This window comes from Drosophila kikkawai, chromosome 3R (genome assembly GCF_030179895.1).
Source record: "Drosophila kikkawai strain 14028-0561.14 chromosome 3R, DkikHiC1v2, whole genome shotgun sequence".
NCBI lineage: Eukaryota > Metazoa > Arthropoda > Insecta > Diptera > Drosophilidae > Drosophila > Drosophila kikkawai.
The window spans coordinates 10,159,452-10,175,241 of NC_091731.1; the positions used below are offsets into that span (position 1 = coordinate 10,159,452).

The 15,790-nt window shown below is 43.3% G+C and overlaps 6 protein-coding genes, 1 long non-coding RNA gene and 2 other non-coding genes across 11 annotated transcripts; 4 read left to right on the forward strand and 5 right to left on the reverse strand.

The window, feature by feature from the left end:
* Positions 1–854: 854 nt before the first annotated feature.
* ZnT86D (zinc transporter 86D) lies at positions 855–3,259 on the reverse strand. 2 transcript variants are annotated; one of them, XR_011445174.1, is made up of 5 exons: positions 2,774–3,259; positions 2,516–2,706; positions 2,005–2,439; positions 1,092–1,932; positions 855–1,032 (listed from the first exon to the last, which is right to left on the reverse strand). XR_011445174.1 is itself a non-coding variant. In XM_017181284.3 (4 exons), the coding sequence occupies exons 2-4, from the start codon at positions 2,694–2,696 to the stop codon at positions 1,433–1,435; spliced, it is 1,116 nt and encodes a 371-aa protein (XP_017036773.1). In that variant the 5' UTR covers positions 2,697–2,706; positions 2,774–3,259; the 3' UTR covers positions 855–1,432. The 2 variants fall into 2 exon arrangements, 1 of the variants encoding a protein (XP_017036773.1); XM_017181284.3 differs by having other exon boundaries at positions 855–1,932.
* A 1,358-nt stretch (positions 3,260–4,617) lies between these two features.
* On the reverse strand, positions 4,618–5,581 carry RpS25 (ribosomal protein S25). Its single transcript, XM_017181175.3, has 3 exons — positions 5,448–5,581; positions 4,893–5,169; positions 4,618–4,821 (listed from the first exon to the last, which is right to left on the reverse strand). The coding sequence occupies exons 1-3, from the start codon at positions 5,448–5,450 to the stop codon at positions 4,748–4,750; spliced, it is 354 nt and encodes a 117-aa protein (XP_017036664.1). The 5' UTR covers positions 5,451–5,581; the 3' UTR covers positions 4,618–4,747.
* Positions 5,582–5,612: 31 nt separating this feature from the next.
* Positions 5,613–7,024, forward strand: LOC108084883 (transcription factor Ouib). The gene is made up of 4 exons (XM_017181278.3): positions 5,613–5,795; positions 5,855–6,624; positions 6,681–6,752; positions 6,817–7,024. The coding sequence occupies exons 1-4, from the start codon at positions 5,679–5,681 to the stop codon at positions 6,950–6,952; spliced, it is 1,095 nt and encodes a 364-aa protein (XP_017036767.1). The 5' UTR covers positions 5,613–5,678; the 3' UTR covers positions 6,953–7,024.
* Positions 6,961–9,283, reverse strand: LOC108084882 (zinc finger and SCAN domain-containing protein 12). The gene is made up of 5 exons (XM_017181277.3): positions 8,882–9,283; positions 8,391–8,821; positions 7,563–8,326; positions 7,172–7,504; positions 6,961–7,106 (listed from the first exon to the last, which is right to left on the reverse strand). The coding sequence occupies exons 1-5, from the start codon at positions 9,102–9,104 to the stop codon at positions 6,986–6,988; spliced, it is 1,872 nt and encodes a 623-aa protein (XP_017036766.1). The 5' UTR covers positions 9,105–9,283; the 3' UTR covers positions 6,961–6,985.
* Positions 9,284–9,792: 509 nt separating this feature from the next.
* Positions 9,793–10,965, reverse strand: LOC108084814 (J domain-containing protein CG6693). Its single transcript, XM_017181174.3, has one exon. The coding sequence runs from the start codon at positions 10,819–10,821 to the stop codon at positions 9,925–9,927; it is 897 nt and encodes a 298-aa protein (XP_017036663.1). The 5' UTR covers positions 10,822–10,965; the 3' UTR covers positions 9,793–9,924.
* Positions 10,966–12,370: 1,405 nt separating this feature from the next.
* RpL3 (ribosomal protein L3) lies at positions 12,371–15,603 on the forward strand. Of its 2 annotated transcripts, XM_017181267.2 has the most exons (6): positions 12,371–12,475; positions 12,695–12,887; positions 13,078–13,246; positions 14,064–14,199; positions 14,522–14,911; positions 15,141–15,603. In XM_017181267.2, the coding sequence occupies exons 1-6, from the start codon at positions 12,473–12,475 to the stop codon at positions 15,504–15,506; spliced, it is 1,257 nt and encodes a 418-aa protein (XP_017036756.1). In that variant the 5' UTR covers positions 12,371–12,472; the 3' UTR covers positions 15,507–15,603. The 2 variants fall into 2 exon arrangements, with proteins under 2 accessions (XP_017036756.1, XP_017036757.1); XM_017181268.3 differs by lacking the exons at positions 14,064–14,199; positions 14,522–14,911; positions 15,141–15,603 and adding an exon at positions 13,769–14,049.
* Positions 12,705–13,118, reverse strand: LOC138928902 (uncharacterized). Its single transcript, XR_011445319.1, has 2 exons — positions 13,007–13,118; positions 12,705–12,943 (listed from the first exon to the last, which is right to left on the reverse strand). It is a non-coding gene; the product is annotated as an uncharacterized lncRNA (long non-coding RNA).
* LOC121501948 (small nucleolar RNA U43) lies at positions 12,932–13,009 on the forward strand. Its single transcript, XR_005990752.1, has one exon. It is a non-coding gene; the product is annotated as a small nucleolar RNA U43 (small nucleolar RNA).
* On the forward strand, positions 13,373–13,454 carry LOC121501949 (small nucleolar RNA U83). The gene has a single exon (XR_005990753.1). It is a non-coding gene; the product is annotated as a small nucleolar RNA U83 (small nucleolar RNA).
* Positions 15,604–15,790: the final 187 nt, after the last annotated feature.

Below are 15,790 nucleotides of genomic sequence, written 5' to 3' on the forward strand. Positions count from 1 at the left end.
AAATTAATGTTTAATAATTACAAAATATTTAAATGCATAATTTACTTGTGTTTTAATTTATGTTCTTCAATTACAAAATAACATTTATCTTCCATGTCAGGTGGACAATTTGAGTTATTTTAAGTAAATTTAGATTTAAACAAGTATTTTCCATTGTACGAAACTAAAATGTAGAAATTTTGAATGTGCAAAAAAATGTTCATGGTATGTTAAAGGCAAATGGATACCCTACTATATATTAAAAGTCGTAAATAATAAATTTTAAGTAGTTTTTAGTTAGCTGTACGCAGACTTTTGCGTATACACTTTTTCTTAGCATTTAGTTTAAAATTAAAAATAAATCGTAAGACATTGTTGAATAATTCTAAAAAAAATAAGTCATTGAAGATAATTAAATGACGTTATGTTATGAAAAAAAAATTGCTTACAAAATTGTAAAAAATGGCTAAAGGTTTGTGTTTGAAGTTTGAATTTGAAATTTTTATGGGGTGTACGCAGAGATATGCGGCTGAGATATGAAAAGAGCCATTGTTGAAACTCATGTCCATCTGCCAGGTTTAAAGCTACGTAGTGATATGGATGAAACGTTGAAGATAGTCTTATTTTCTTTGCAAATCATTTTATACCCTGCAAGGGTATTCAAACTTCCTTTCCATAGCTAGCTGCATCCTTTCTTGTAGTTCAAAATGTCCCATTTTTATAAAATAAAAAGAAAATAATACTCGTCGTCTTATAATATAATATATGTTGACAGAGAATATGTGTTTATGATCATTAAATGGCTAAATCGAACGGCCTGGTGATGCCTTTTGGGTTCAGAATACCAACCCAACCGAAATTAAAACGCCATGACATTCGGTTTACGTATAAAAATGCTAATAACAAATTAAATTTTATTCGTTCATAATTTTGATGCTTTAAACTGTGGCAAAAACGGTTTACTTAATGCACTTCCACCGCACAGCGGAATGTTCGTGGAAATGTCAGTCAGATTATGTATGATAGGTATGCTTGTTTCCGGTTTTGTTCATTCTGAATTTAAAAAAAACTATATATATTTACTCTTGCACAATTGGGTTTGCTTAGCTTACAATTACACTAGTGCTCCTCCATATCGACTACTGCATAAGTTCCCTTTATGCCTTCAGTGTGTTTAGAATGGAATGAATGCCGAACGCATTTCAACAAATACAAAAGTTAATAAGTTAACAAAATTCGCAAAATTACTAAGTAGTACAACTGAAGATTACACTTTTTGTTTTGCTTAGCTCCTGGGGGATTTTTTGGAAGTGATGGAGTGGTGTGGCGCCCTATAGAACTACAATTTTCCGATTATGTTGATAACATCGACGACTTTTTGCACTACACACGCTCTTAAATATACACATCATTAATTGTACAAGGACGCCAGGGTGGGCCGGTCTCGCCTGCATCACACATAATCCAGCTGAATGTAGATTTGCTTGACGCCCACCGCCTCAAAGATCATCCGCGTGTGCGTGACCACATACTTGGGATCCACGTTCTTCGACACCTCCAGCTTGATGGCTCCCACGAAGACGTCCGAGCACAGGGTCCAGAAGTGCGGCTCCTGCACCGCATACACTCCGGCCAGTCCCGTCACCTTCTGGTAGCACTGCGGCAGGGATCGATCCAGAGCCGAAGGCTGGCGCTGCATCAGGATAAGTATGGATTCCTTGATCAGCCCCAGGACACTGAGTGCAATCAGCAGGGCGATGAAAATTGAACAGATGGGGTCCGCTATCATCCAGCCGAACATCTGCATCAGCACGGCCGAGATGATTACACCCACAGAACCCAAAGTATCAGCAAGGATGTGCAGGAAGACGCCTCTCATGATCTGTGAGTTGCTGCCGGAAATATCCCCATGCGAGTGGCCATGGCTGTCGTGATCGTGGGAGTGCCCGTGACCTAAAAGCAAATAAAAATATATAATATGCACATACAAGCGTGGAAATAGGTCAAACCCGAAAAAAAAGTTACCATTATCCAAGGTGATGGCCTGGTGATTGTGATTGCTGGCGTCGTTGTGGCTGTGCGAATGCCCATGGCCAGCGGCGCTACCGCCATGAGAGTGACCGTGTCCGTGTCCACCGCCTCCGTGCGAGTGCCCGTGCCCGCCGTGATTAAACGCATAGATGCCAACCAAGTTGACCAACAGACCCAGGACGGAGACGACAAACAGACGCTCGTGCTTCACCTCCGGCGGCTCAATTAGCCGCTCCACGCCCTCCGACAATATGAAGAAGGCGATAAAAAGCAGGAACAGGCTGTTCACAAAGCCTGCCAGCACCTCGGCGCGCACATAGCCGTACGAGAACTTGTCGTTGGCCTTCCACTTGGTGATTACCGAGGCGGCCAGGCCCGCCAAGAGGCCAGTGCAGTCAAAGAACATGTGGAATGAGTCGGAGATCAAACCTAGTGATTAGCAAATAAGAGCATTATAAACCCCGGATAAGATAAACGCTAATTAACATTATGTTTGAGCACCCACCCAGGCTGTTCGTCCAGATGCCATAGAAAAGCTCCACGAAGGCGAAACTCAAGTTGAGCAGCAGGAACAGGAACAGGTTGCGGGAATTGCGGTCGGAAAAGATGAGTCGCTTCCAGCTGTTGAGCTTCTCACGCACCCGGTAGCCGAAGCTGCTTCGGTCCTTGTGCGACAGCGGTATCATCTTGGCGGCTCTGCGAATAGAGACACAGGAAAAGAAACTAAAGACCGGACCGTGTGATAACACTTTTGTTTGCATACGTGGTATTATCGGGGGGTTAGCTGTCGCGTCGCCCGCGTAACGCCGCTGGTTCTGACTCTGATTCTGGCCGGGCCCGAATGAATCTCTATCGGCTTGCGGCGGCGACGACTGTAGCGGCAGCCTTTTGATTTGCGAATTACTCCACAACGCAGACGCTTCCTGGTTCGGCTGGCTGGTCGTCTTGTTTGCACAGTTGCCGGCGGGGCGGGACAGTCGTGGAGCGGTGCGGGTGGGTGGATCGCAGAATGGCTTTCGCTCAATTCATTCTTGGCAGCCAGAAACCGAACCGAACCGTCTTTGCCAGCACCAATCTGCTGTGTTGTCATCAAAATAAAGGTAACCACGTAAACATATTTGCTGAGCGCACGCTTGCAACGTTTCGCCGTGAATGGCAAGGGCACAGCGTCCGTCTGGATGCTTACTGGGTTACTTTCTTTTTGGAGATTATAAAATTTTAAAATTTCCCTTATTTTTAAATTTTTGTTCTCTTTTAACTTTAAATTTAATAACCTAACAAAATATTTTCTAAATTCTGACAACAAAGGAAACGTTAGGGAAAGTATACTTTCTGTTTATATTCTTTCAGCATTTTTCATATGTAGTTAATTTTCTGAATATGTACATGTTTGTTCGCCAATTTAATATATGTTAAACGGCTTTCATGATTTTACAAAAAAAAAAAAAAAAAAATTACAGCGATATTTTTACCCCTGAATATATGAAATAAATAATTCTTGTGTAAAATATGTACTTTAATGTTTTTATTTTATTAAATATTATTATTTTTATAATTTATTAAATTAATTTGAATTTAATTTCCGATACCCAGAATATACTTACAGAAGTAAATATAAAAGGTTTTAAAGCTAAAAGAAATTAATTATTATTAAAAAATTAAATTAAATAAATTAAATTTCATTTAATTTTTTAAAGCTAAAAAATTTAATTTAATTTAATTTTTTAATTTTTAATTTAATTTTTTGCAACTAAAAAATTAAATGTAATTTAATTAAATGTAATTTAATTTTTTGAAACTAAAAAATTAAATGTAATTAAATTGTTTAAAACCTTTTATATTTACTTCTGTCCACCTTAATTGTGGAGCTCATGAAGCCCGTATCGTAGTGAATGCCAGCTAGTGCAGCCAGGTAAAAAACAGGAACAATAATTTTGTTAAAAATCTTTGTATACTTTAAGCTTTTCGGCCCTGCAACAATAAAATAAAATACAATGGACCTCACGGAAATGTAATCAATTTGGTTTTTGTTTAATCTGATATTGTTTCAATATTTAAAATCGAAACCAAGAATAAAAGTATAATTCAAGTATACAAAAAAAGGTAATACCAACCTTAAGATAAATTTCAAGTAACTAGCAATGTGTTCAAATCAACAGTCATTTAGATAAAAAACGAATTTATAAAAGTTAAATAAATAAAACAATTTTTTTGTACATCCCCGAAACCATGATAGAATTATACATAATTCTACTATGCCCGAAACAGTCGGCTCCCAAAAGTCCACATCTTAGATGAGACTTAAAATACTTTTGATTTAAACTTAGTAAGTCTCGATTTTGTTATAATATTTGCGAGTTCTTATGAATATATCTTCTGTAGTAATAGTTTTTTAATACCCCACTCGATGTAGTAAAAAGTACTTTTAAGAACTTTATTACCTATGTTTTGCCTGGTGAATAGTTGTCCACAGCTGTTCATGTTGTCTTTTCTTTAAAAACGACAACAAAATTTTAGATAAAAACACCAATAAGTTTTTTTTAGCCGGCACCTGCTCCGCATCTCTTTTTAACAGAGCTCATCGAACATTAAAACTTCAAAGAAATGTTCCTTACATCAATAAGAAAGCAAGTTTATTCAACATTTCACACACACGGCGACGTCCTAGTGCTCTCGAATACAATCATTGTTCAATTGTAAAATGAATGCGACTAAAAGAATGCGTTGGGTAAAACATTTACGCCTCATCACCCTTGGTGGCACGTGTGTAGATGACCTGGGAATGATGCTGCACGACCTGCTTGATCAGACCTGGAATGGGGGAGTGAGGGGGCAGACATTAGGAATGTGTTGCAAATAACATAATGGTGCAAACAACGTACCCTTCTCGCGCAGCTCGATCAGAGCACGCTTGGCCAGGGAGCCACGGATCTTCAGACGCTCAGAGACCACCGAGGGGGTGATCAGCTTGTAGGCGGGCACTTCCTTGTACAGCTTCTCATAGGTAGCCTTATCGAAGAGCACCTGGTTGTTCAGCTTATCCCTGACTTTTCCCTTGGACCACTTCTTCTTCTTGGCCTTGCCGCCGCCGGAGCCCTCCTTCTTCTTTTGTGTCTTTTGCGGCTGCTTGGCCGACGACTTCGCGTCCTTCTTAGGCGGCTATGGGATGAAAAATGGTTTCGAATTAGTTATTTGCTTACAATTCACTCACTTATAGATTTATTTATTGCCGGAGCAACACCTGGAGCTGGCCGCTTTCGAGGTTAGGGCATGCGTTTGTTTTTCGCCCGGATTTTCACACTTTTCCACGCAATTGGGATATCACATTCATGGCACAGCCCAAGGGCGACACTTCAGCCATGTTTTGGTCTGATTTCCAGGGCACTTTCACAGTGAAAAACCATTATTTTCGAAGAAATCTGTAGCAGCGAACTCACCATCGTGAAAAGTCAATGCAGAAAGATGGAGGGCGGAAACTGCCAGAGTTACCATCACTCGCGCAGGGTCGCACGCAGTTATACCGATAGTTTGCGCCGGAGTGGCAGCCCTTCAATGGTATATTTAGTATTTTTAGTTAGCATTCGGGATTTCTTCCTGCCTTATCGCCACGGTCACACCCATTGCTTAATGTCAAACAAATATTTAAATAAATAAATAAATTGATCGATATGCAGGAATTCTGCCGCACCTGTGGCCAGACTATTGTTCCGGAGCAGTGCCTGCAGATCTTTTCGCGGGAGGGACGGAAACTGTTGCACTGCGTGCGGTCTATCACAAACTGCTGGGTGTGAAGACGATAGAATCCCATTTGGACTCCAGTTAAAGATTGTTTACTCCGTTACAGCTGCAGAATGACCAGGACTCACCCAGCTTCGTGTGCCCGGACTGCCAGGCGCTGCTCAAGCAGGTGCAAAGGTTCCGCCGGCGGTGTGCCAAGATCGAGAAGTATCTCGTTAGGCGGAGGGCCAAGATGAATCTCGGCGAGGGTCCCGCTTCCGTAGCCATGCAGCTTCCCGTCCAGCAAATGGGAGCTCCCGATCCCCTGGGCATTGATGAGATACTGTCGCCCATTGACGTCAAGCTGGAGAACACGCAGGAACCCAAGGAGGAGGAAGACGCAGAGGTGTATCTAGAGGATTATTCCGATGAAGACGGATTTGACAACGATCCAGGCGATGATTTCTTGCCTCTGCCAGAGGACTACGGAGAGCCACAGACAGCAACGGTCACCACAGCCGACAGAAAAGTGGATAAAACAAAAGATAAGTCCAAAAACCGTCCCAGCAGGCATACGATGCGGCTGGGCAGAAAACTGATCCACGTTAAAGTGATCGATGATAAGCAGCCGAAGCGCATTGTGGACCGAAACGGGCAAACCGCCAAGCCGTGCATCTGTGAGCACTGCGGACGCCAATTCCGGGACACCAGCAATCTCAATGTCCACCTGCTGCGGCACACGGGAACCAAGCCCTTCGAGTGCGAACAGTGCCACCAAAAGTGCTACACACTTCACCTGCTGCGACGGCACCAGCTCAAGCACACGGAAGGACCCTACGCCTGCACCTTCTGCGGACTGGAGTACAGCACCAACAGTTCGCGTGTGAGACACGAAAGGTATGACCTGTACATGTCCCTCCCTTGCTCCAACTATATAACTTTAATTCCTGTAGAGAGGCCTGTAAGAAGGGACGCGCCCCGCAGTCCAAGTGGGAGATCATCAAGAAGGGCGAGCGCACCTTCCAGTGAGTTTTCGCAGCAACAATTACCCTCTCCGCCTTGCTAATTATTTTCCTCAATTTCCTCCAGCTGCGAAGTGTGCGATCTCTGGTTCCTGCGTGCTGGAAACTTCACCCAGCACATCAACTCCAGCAGCCACATCGAAAATGAGCGCAGGAAGCAGCGTAAAACGAAATCAATGCAACCCGTGGACATAAATACATAAAACAAGAATTCGGATAGGAAAACGATTTGTTAATTAAATTTCAACAATTTGATTGGACTGCTGCGCCTTCAAGAGGTTCTCCTGGTGCATTTTGCTGTTTGCATGTACCTTCATGTTGTACTTGTAGCGGAAATGAACATCACAGATCTCGCACCTGGAAGAGATTCAGGAAACCATTAACGGGGGGGATAAATCGATCGCTGTGCTATGCCAACCCACCGATAGGGACGCTCGCCAGTGTGAATGAGCTCGTGCTCCCGGAGCTTTGTTAGTTGGTAAAACCCCTTCAGGCACACCTCGCATTGCAGCGGTCTCTTGTCGTCGTGGGTTATTTCGTGGCGCTTGAGCGTGCCCGGATCCGAGTAGCTCTTGTCGCACAGCTGACACTTGTAGGCGCCCGCATCCGTGTGCGACTTGACGTGCCAGGCCAGGGCGTACTTCGAGGCGTAGTGTTTCTCGCAGAGTTCACAATGATACCGCGTTTTGGTGCGGGGCATGGGCTGGGGATTGATTCGTTTCACGATCCGGCGCGGCGGTGCTCCATGGACACCGCTAGAAAGAACAAAAGTAGGAGCGTGATCTACGACCTATGATATGCAAGATTACCCACCTTTCGTGTTTCTGACGTGCTCCCGCATAGGCAAACGTTGCTTTGCAGTATCTGCAGCTAAAGGGCGTCTCTCCGCGATGCTTGATTCGGATGTGGATGTTGCGCATGTAGGCATCGTAGAAGGTCATGGGGCATTCGGAGCACTGGTAGTTCTTGGTACGGGTGTGCCGGAGTATGTGGATTTGCAGATTGTGAGCCATGCGGAAGGCCTGACCGCACTGATCGCACACAAAGTTCGTTGGCCTGGCTCGGATCTGAGCTCGACGTATAAGATTCCTCTCTTCTTTGGTCCTAGCGTTGGCTTTTCTCTTCGGTTTTTCCTCGGGACCCACAGTAGTAGGTTTGGGGTCGGTTGTCTTTGCAACAGGCGCCTCTTTTCTTGATTTGGTCGTGGACTTTCCCGTATACTGGCTTATCAGCTCCTTGACAATCGCAGCTCCAGGGGCCACACTAAGCGGGTCGTGTGAACCCAACTCGGGAGATTCCACCGACTCTGGCTTCGAGTCGGTATGAGGGAGGTTTTCGTCCACCACAGGCTCCTCCGGATATTCGTCGAGATTTGAATATTCCGAGCCCGAATAAACATCTAGTTCTGATGACTCTTCCTGGACTGACTCCAGATCGGGTTCTTCATCAACTTCCAGCTTGGGCTCGGTGAGCTTCAGCTCAATGCCAATGCACATCTCCCGGAATTCGATCGCCAGCTGAAGGGACATCTGACAAGCGGGACACATGAGCTGGGGTTCCCCTTCGATTTTCCTGATCTATAAAAAAAACAAATTACTTTAGTGCCGCGGTTTAAAAAGTTCCTAAGTTCTCAGGACAAACCCAAACTCCGCTAATGACTTCGATGTGAAAAATCAGCACACTGTTGGCCGGGTCGAAGAGGTCTTTGGCATTGTCATCGACAACAAAGTCCTTGTAGCAGGTGCGACACTTCTCCCTCGTTTCTGCCTTTGCTGCGGGCACAAGAGGATCGTCCTCCACGAAAACAGACAGCAACTCATCTTCTGTCGGCTTGGGACTAACGAATGGGGGAGCCGAAGCAATTCCCGTGTTCAATCGAACATAGTTGGGCGTGGGAACCACTTCTGTGGCAGCACTGGACCTGGCCTCATCCTCTAGGAGTAGTTCAGCCACCAGTTTATGGTTACTACGCCGCTTTGAGCGCTCAACTCGTGCTCTTTCCGCAGGGCTTTCCAAGCCCTTGTTTATGCACGGAACCGCACCCGGGCGCAACGTTCTCTTCTTAGCAAGCCCTGGTCATAATAAAAGGATTTATTGTAGTTAAATTTCCAAAGACACAGGCCAGTACTTACCCATTTCGAATTTGATAGACCCCTCTATGTCCTCGTCTCGGAAGTGCTCGATGCAGATGCACGGATTTTTTACTTTTAAGGCATTCTCTGAGCCGCGGCAGAACGCTAGCCATTTGTTGAATAACTCCGGGGACTTGGGAAACTGGAAGAAGGAAACCGGCTGCGGGTCCCTGTGGGATCTGCGTATGGAAGCGTTTCTACAATTGAGCACAACACATCTCATTTTTGTGCGCAATTTCGTTTCTTATTTTTAGATTATGTGCCGTGTTCTTTAGTAAATGAATTAATTAGTAAGAACTGCAGGTGCCAGACTACTTTATAGACTTATAATGTCCAGTTGAAGTGCAGTTTAACAAAAAAATAATAATAATAAAAAAAAAGTGTACAGTGTGAGTGTGGTCACTGAGCTAAAATTAGACCAAAAAAATATACCGGCAGCTGGTCACACCATATTGGCGTTGCCAGACTGACCCATAAAAAAACAACGATTTCATTAAGAATATTAAAAAAATTTAATGAATATTAAAAATCCGTGCTTGACTATTTACTAAATAGTATTTAGTTATATGGCCACTTATACATAATATATAATAATTATTACAAATTTAAAATACAAAACAACATATAAAAATAAGTCTAAATTGTATTACAATATTACAAAAATATTCTTAATACTTAATAAAATAGATTGTAACCCAATTGAAACATCCAGATATTAGGCGACTAACTGTAACCCCTTTTAGTGACATCAAAAATAATTATTGTCTTTTTTTTAATTCAAGAAGAATTATAAATCCCAGCAGGGCAGTAAGAACAAACCCCTAAATGTTTGGTATTAAGAAAATTCTTTTTTATTTGACTTTCTTACAAACAGAGGGACACTGTTTCTGTGCTCGACAATTTAAACGATATTTAACCTTTCCTGTGCATCAGCTTATTAATGCAATATATTCGTACATGGATAAATACATATGAGTAAGTAAAACTAGGACTAAAAAATACACAAATTTAGGTGATTATACGTAAGTAAGTGGAGGTTGGCTCTAATGCTTAGCCTTGTCCACCCGACCAGTCTTGACTCCACTTAGCTTCTTTTTAGGCGCTTGCTTGGCGGTCTTCTTTGTCTTCTTCTTTTTGGTCTCGAAGGAGCTGAAGTCGACAGTATCCGAGTCATCCTCGTCACCGTACTTCTCCATCAGACGGTCCATAAGTGTGCCGAAGTTGTTTTCACGCTGGTTGCGACGCGCCAGAATCATTTGTTGCAAGTCGCCACCGTTGGCCGCCAGATCCTGGTCGTCCTTCTCCTTCTTTTGGCGCTTCATGCGCTGCTCAATTACCTCGGCCTCCTTGGACTCACGGGCGTACTTCTGGTGGCGCTTCTTTCGCTTGGCGGCAGGCTCCTGGGTGAAGATTTTGTACTCTGGCACATCACCGGCTGCAATCATGCCCTCGACGATTCTTTTAATGCGCGGCTCGTCCTCCACCTTCATGAAGGGAATATGGTTCATCAAGTAGTTTATGCAGCCCTTGCCCCCCAGATAGGCCTTTGTGATGTCCCTGCGCTCCATCTCCGAGTCAATGTAATCCTTCTCAAAGTTGTTGATGTCCTCCTCACTGATGGGCTTGAATATCTTGCTCCAGAGGTCCAGCCACGAGGACAGCTTGTTCTCGACCCCGTCGTCATCATCGATGAGGCCCTGCTCGTCGTACAGGGCGCGCTTCTGGGTGTCCGTCAGCACCTGGTAGAGCTTGGACAGCACCTTGAACTTCTCGGTGGCCTCCTCCTTTTGGTCCTCGGGCACTCGGTCGGGATGAACCAGCAGCGACACCTTGTGATAGGCCTTCTTCACCTCCTTCTCGCTGGCTGTCTTCTTGAGGTCCAACAGCTTGTACACATCCCGCGTCCCGAAGAATTTTTCGCACAGCTCCAGCGTCGACATTGCAAATTTCGTTGTTTTTACTTTTCGGCACGAACACAAGCTCAAAATGCGCCAAAACGCTCCATTAATGTGACCGCACAAAGGATGAGCAAGAAATACTAGAAAATTACAGACCAGTCCGAGTACATAGCATTTAATACGGCGACTACCCGTATCGATGATTTTTTTGTTTTGTAAAAGATTATAATAATATTTAAAATATCACTGAAAAATATCGATATATTTAATACTTTTGATATTTTTTGTTCAATTTAAACAAATTGGTTTTTCTGCACAATTTGGGGATTCCCTTAACTGTTGACAATTTTTGTTGAATTTTCAACGATTCTGCGATTCAACAGTTAAGAGAATCCTCTAAATAAAAAGACGACAAGCTTCTGCATGTTTATTTCGCAAGTGCGACGACAAATTTGACGAATTTCCACTCGTCTTAATCACTTTTTCGCAATGCTTGCACTTCGCTGTGCCGTTTGTTATGTTTATGTAATTAGATTTTACATTCATATTCTTTTTTTTCAAAAAAGTTTCCTTTTTCCACCGAAAACAAAAAAATATATCAAAAAATATCAACAAAAAATATCGTGATTTCGATATTTGGGCAAAAAAAAATCACGATATAAATTATTGTTTTTAGACAAAAAATATTGATATATTGATATTTTAATATATTCCATATTCGACTAAAAATATCGGCAGGATTTACATACAAACAGTCCGAGATCCCGTTTACGAATTACCCAGCAGAAAAAGAAGCGGACATAAGCCCAAAACTATCGTTTCAAAATTATAATACCTTGTTTGTATTCCCTTGACGACTGAAAATATCGGCATCGGAAAACAAATGTTTCCATACAAACTGCTTATACGATATTTTCAGTCATTTAACGAGTCTGAGGTTGCTGAAAATATCGACTTAATATGGGATCATTAAAAATCAAAAATAATGATAACTTTTCTTTTTTTTCACTCAAAATAAAACAGATGAAAAGAAAAACTAAAAAATTATTATTTTTCATTATTTGTATAACAAAAAAAATTATTATTCAATTATTTATAACAAAAATTATTATATTTGATTTAGATTAATTCTTTTTGATTTATTTATTTTTTGCCAAAAATAATGATTTCGTGCTGATTTTTATTATTTTGATCATAAATAAAATTTTTGGTAGTTTCCCTAACGGTTGAAAATATCGGGGATATTTCCAGATATAAGTCATTCAGTCCCCAAGGCAAATACCCAGAAAGTTTTTGTCTGCTGGATACTGAAAATATGGGCGATAGTTAGCCGATAATTTCAACTGAAAACTGCAGTTCAATACAAACTGTTGAAGGCCTTAGCTGCTATGGCTCTTTACCCCTAGTTAGCTCTGAGTTTATAACTATCTGTTAGCTTTAGATAAATAAATAAATAACTTCATGTCACTATGAATAGCTAGTTTAGCTACAGAGCCAGGGCAAAATGAATAATAAATAAATAAATAAATACTGAAAACTGTGACTACAGACGGTTAAATTTGATAATCGGTATTTATATCGATATTTTGACAGCTCTTCCTCTTCGGTCACACTAATGCCACCGCAACCAACTTAGCTCCGGTGGTTGTCACTTCCGTTCTTTTTGTTTCATCGTCTGAACTGAACAGACGTCATGGTAAGTTTCTTCCCCTGATAAAATAGTTGGATAAAAGTGAAGTTTGATAATTGAAAAATTGCAATGCGGTGAAAGGCATCGCAGTGAATGTGATTGCCCTTGATCAATGCAAAGTGAACAACATGATCAGAGTTTTAAACGAATTTGTGTGCGCAACGTCCACGTGTCGGACATAACCTGGTGAATTTTTTCTTACGGCTTTTTCTGTCCGTTTTACAGTCTCATCGCAAGTTTTCTGCGCCTCGCCATGGCTCCATGGCCTTCTACCCCAAGAAGCGCTCGGCGCGCCACCGTGGCAAGGTTAAGGCCTTCCCCAAGGACGACGCCAGCAAGCCCGTCCATCTGACCTGCTTCATCGGCTACAAGGCCGGTATGACGCACATTGTGCGCGAGGCTGACCGTCCCGGTTCCAGTAAGTATCCATTTCCCCAATTCAAGCAGTCTCAGACCTTTTCCATGATGAGTAAACTAGAAGATTTATGGTTAGAACATTTATGATTAACCGTGATTATTTAACTAGGGCGGACTGACTAAGCACATGTTTAGTTAATCCTTGTTGAATGCGCTGGCACGTGTTTAATTGAGTTTCTCTCCCTTTGCAGAGATAAACAAGAAGGAGGTCGTGGAGGCCGTCACCGTTCTGGAGACCCCGCCCATGATTGTGGTCGGTGCCGTCGGCTACATCGAGACTCCCTTCGGTCTGCGTGCCCTGGTCAATGTCTGGGCCCAGCATCTGTCTGAGGAGTGCCGTCGTCGCTTCTACAAGAACTGGTATGTATTCAGGTCCACGTGTGGCATTAATTTTAGCCTTGGTGTCGCCGCCATTTTGTTTGGCCGGGTGCAGCATGCAAACCACTCACGAACACATGCACAAACCGCGTGGTTTCCAGTACAGACTGTATGATGATAAGATGGTATCTGAAAGAGAAAATATTGTTGAAAAGCCTTCTACCATCTCTGCTGCCTTCCTTCTGATCAGTTCTGTAAGAGAAACTGCGTGTGGTTGGTCTTCACATCAAATATTGGTTTTTGAAAGTTCCGAGTATACATTTAAATAGCTAATCTCCTTTATATTTTACTTTTAAAATGCTTAGATTTTCTTTTAAAATCCACAACCTTGCATTAGAAAGGTTTTGTTTGATTAATTCATTCATTATTTTGATCACAATTCACGCAAAATTAGTTTGATTTGAGTTTTACAACCTGTGTTTGTGTTTTGTGAGTGCCATGCTAGAGACTATACTTTATACACTATAAAGAACCCCTAATTAAATGTAAAATCAAATCATAAAGTTCTTCGATCAGCTTGCTGAGAGAGCTTTTCAAATCCCTGAAAGTTGTGTGAGCTGTCAAGTTTTTTTTGGTCTCTTTGAGCTGAAATTACTTGCCGAGTAAGCACGGCATGGAAGACTGCATCTCCGCTCGCCATTTGATTGCGATGAGGTGTGCTTCCTGTTCTGTCTCGCCCTCCCCTTGCAAACAGCGGCTAAGAAGTTGGAGTTGTTGAGACACGACACCCCAATGGATTGCGCCACATCTCGCTCGTGTTTCTGACTTGTGCATCTCCAACTTGACCATCGTCTACCAGGTACAAGAGCAAGAAGAAGGCCTTCACCAAGGCCAGCAAGAAGTGGACCGATGATCTTGGCAAGAAGAGCATCGAGAATGACTTCCGCAAGATGCTGCGCTACTGCAAGGTGATCCGTGTGATTGCCCACTCGCAGGTAAATTCAAAAATATTTTCTTTTACCTACATTACGACGTCCTTGGCCTTGTTGCGCCTCTGCTGCTGCTGGGTCCTCGGACTCGGCGCCTTAGGTGCGCCTGGCCTAAAAAGCATTTGCGCTGTGGTTTTCAATGCACAGTTTAGGAATGCAACGTCGCAGAGCAAACTGCCCCTCGGGTGGCGGAGCTTGATATATTCCAGTAACGGTGCGGAGCCGCTCAGGCTATGATAGCGCGGTTAAACCATATCACGTACAGTCCCAAACATCAAGCATCTTGCGATTAAAAGAGGCTAACCAAAGTCCTTTTTCTTTTCCTTAGATCCGCTTGATCAAGCAGCGCCAAAAGAAGGCTCACGTTATGGAGATCCAGCTGAACGGTGGCTCCATCGAAGATAAGGTCAAGTGGGCCCGTGAGCATCTGGAGAAGCCTATCCAGGTCAGCAATGTGTTCGGCCAGGACGAGATGATCGACTGCGTCGGAGTGACCAAGGGTAAGGGCTTCAAGGGTGTCACTTCCCGTTGGCACACCAAGAAGCTGCCCCGCAAGACTCACAAGGGTCTGCGCAAGGTGGCCTGTATTGGAGCCTGGCATCCGTCGCGTGTGTCCACCACCGTGGCACGTGCTGGTCAGAAGGGCTACCACCACCGTACCGAGATCAACAAGAAGATCTACCGCATCGGTGCTGGTATCCACACCAAGGACGGCAAGGTAAGCACTCGAAGCCAAAGCATTTTAATGATTATACTCTTCGGCTGGTGTATTCTGTTGCACTGATGATAAAAAACCAAAAAACAACGACATCGAACTATAAAAAGCTTGATAAACCGTGATATTTATAATGATAGGACTGATCACAACAGACATCAGCAGGAAGGGATTGAGTCCCAAGTGTCGCTTTTAAATTAACGTGGACTAACCAAATCCTAATTGTTTGCAGGTCATCAAGAACAACGCCTCCACCGAGTACGATCTGACCGACAAGAGCATCACCCCCATGGGTGGCTTCCCCCACTATGGTGAGGTCAACAACGACTTCGTCATGATCAAGGGCTGCTGCATCGGCTCCAAGAAGCGCATCATCACTCTGCGCAAGTCCCTGCTGAAGCACACCAAGCGCTCAGCTCTGGAGCAGATCAAGCTCAAGTTCATCGACACATCGTCCAAGATGGGTCATGGTCGCTTCCAGACCCCTGCCGACAAGCTGGCCTTCATGGGTCCGCTCAAGAAGGATCGTCTCAAGGAGGAGGCCGCTGCCACCGCCAGCGCTGCTGCCGCCGCCGCCGCCACCACCGCGACTGCTTAAGCTTCTTGACACTAAGTCGTATCACCTGCTTGCTTCTACCGTCAATTGCTGCGGTAGGGCGGCAGTTAATAAAAATATTTGGTTTTCAATAAGCTAATTTTTTAATGTTTTCATTCAGCAAGTATCAGAGGGGACTAATTGTCTTTTAAGACGATTGGCGAATTAAAAAGAGGGCCGAATGGTCCAAGCTCGGCTTTTTTTTAAAATCATGGATGCACATGGGCGACATTTGTACGCATTTAAATTGAACAAAAAAACATCTGCAGACTTTATTTTAATTTTTG

Coding starts and splice junctions, on each gene's coding strand:
- ZnT86D (XM_017181284.3), bottom strand. CDS start 2,696: ATGATACCGCTGTCGCACAAGGACCGAAGCAGCTTCGGCTACCGGGTG. Junction 2,440..2,515: donor CATCTGGACGAACAGCCTGG/GTGGGTGCTCAA, acceptor GCTAATCACTAG/GTTTGATCTCCGACTCATTC. Junction 1,933..2,004: donor GGCCATCACCTTGGATAATG/GTAACTTTTTTT, acceptor ATTTGCTTTTAG/GTCACGGGCACTCCCACGAT.
- RpS25 (XM_017181175.3), bottom strand. Junction 4,822..4,892: donor GATCGAGCTGCGCGAGAAGG/GTACGTTGTTTG, acceptor CCCCCATTCCAG/GTCTGATCAAGCAGGTCGTG.
- LOC108084883 (XM_017181278.3), top strand. CDS start 5,679: ATGCAGGAATTCTGCCGCACCTGTGGCCAGACTATTGTTCCGGAGCAG. Junction 6,625..6,680: donor TCGCGTGTGAGACACGAAAG/GTATGACCTGTA, acceptor TAATTCCTGTAG/AGAGGCCTGTAAGAAGGGAC. Junction 6,753..6,816: donor AAGGGCGAGCGCACCTTCCA/GTGAGTTTTCGC, acceptor AATTTCCTCCAG/CTGCGAAGTGTGCGATCTCT.
- LOC108084882 (XM_017181277.3), bottom strand. CDS start 9,104: ATGAGATGTGTTGTGCTCAATTGTAGAAACGCTTCCATACGCAGATCC. Junction 8,822..8,881: donor GTCTATCAAATTCGAAATGG/GTAAGTACTGGC, acceptor TATTATGACCAG/GGCTTGCTAAGAAGAGAACG. Junction 8,327..8,390: donor AAGTCATTAGCGGAGTTTGG/GTTTGTCCTGAG, acceptor TTTTTTTTATAG/ATCAGGAAAATCGAAGGGGA.
- LOC108084814 (XM_017181174.3), bottom strand. CDS start 10,821: ATGTCGACGCTGGAGCTGTGCGAAAAATTCTTCGGGACGCGGGATGTG.
- RpL3 (XM_017181267.2), top strand. Junction 13,247..14,063: donor CGTCGCTTCTACAAGAACTG/GTATGTATTCAG, acceptor ATCGTCTACCAG/GTACAAGAGCAAGAAGAAGG. Junction 14,912..15,140: donor TCCACACCAAGGACGGCAAG/GTAAGCACTCGA, acceptor AATTGTTTGCAG/GTCATCAAGAACAACGCCTC.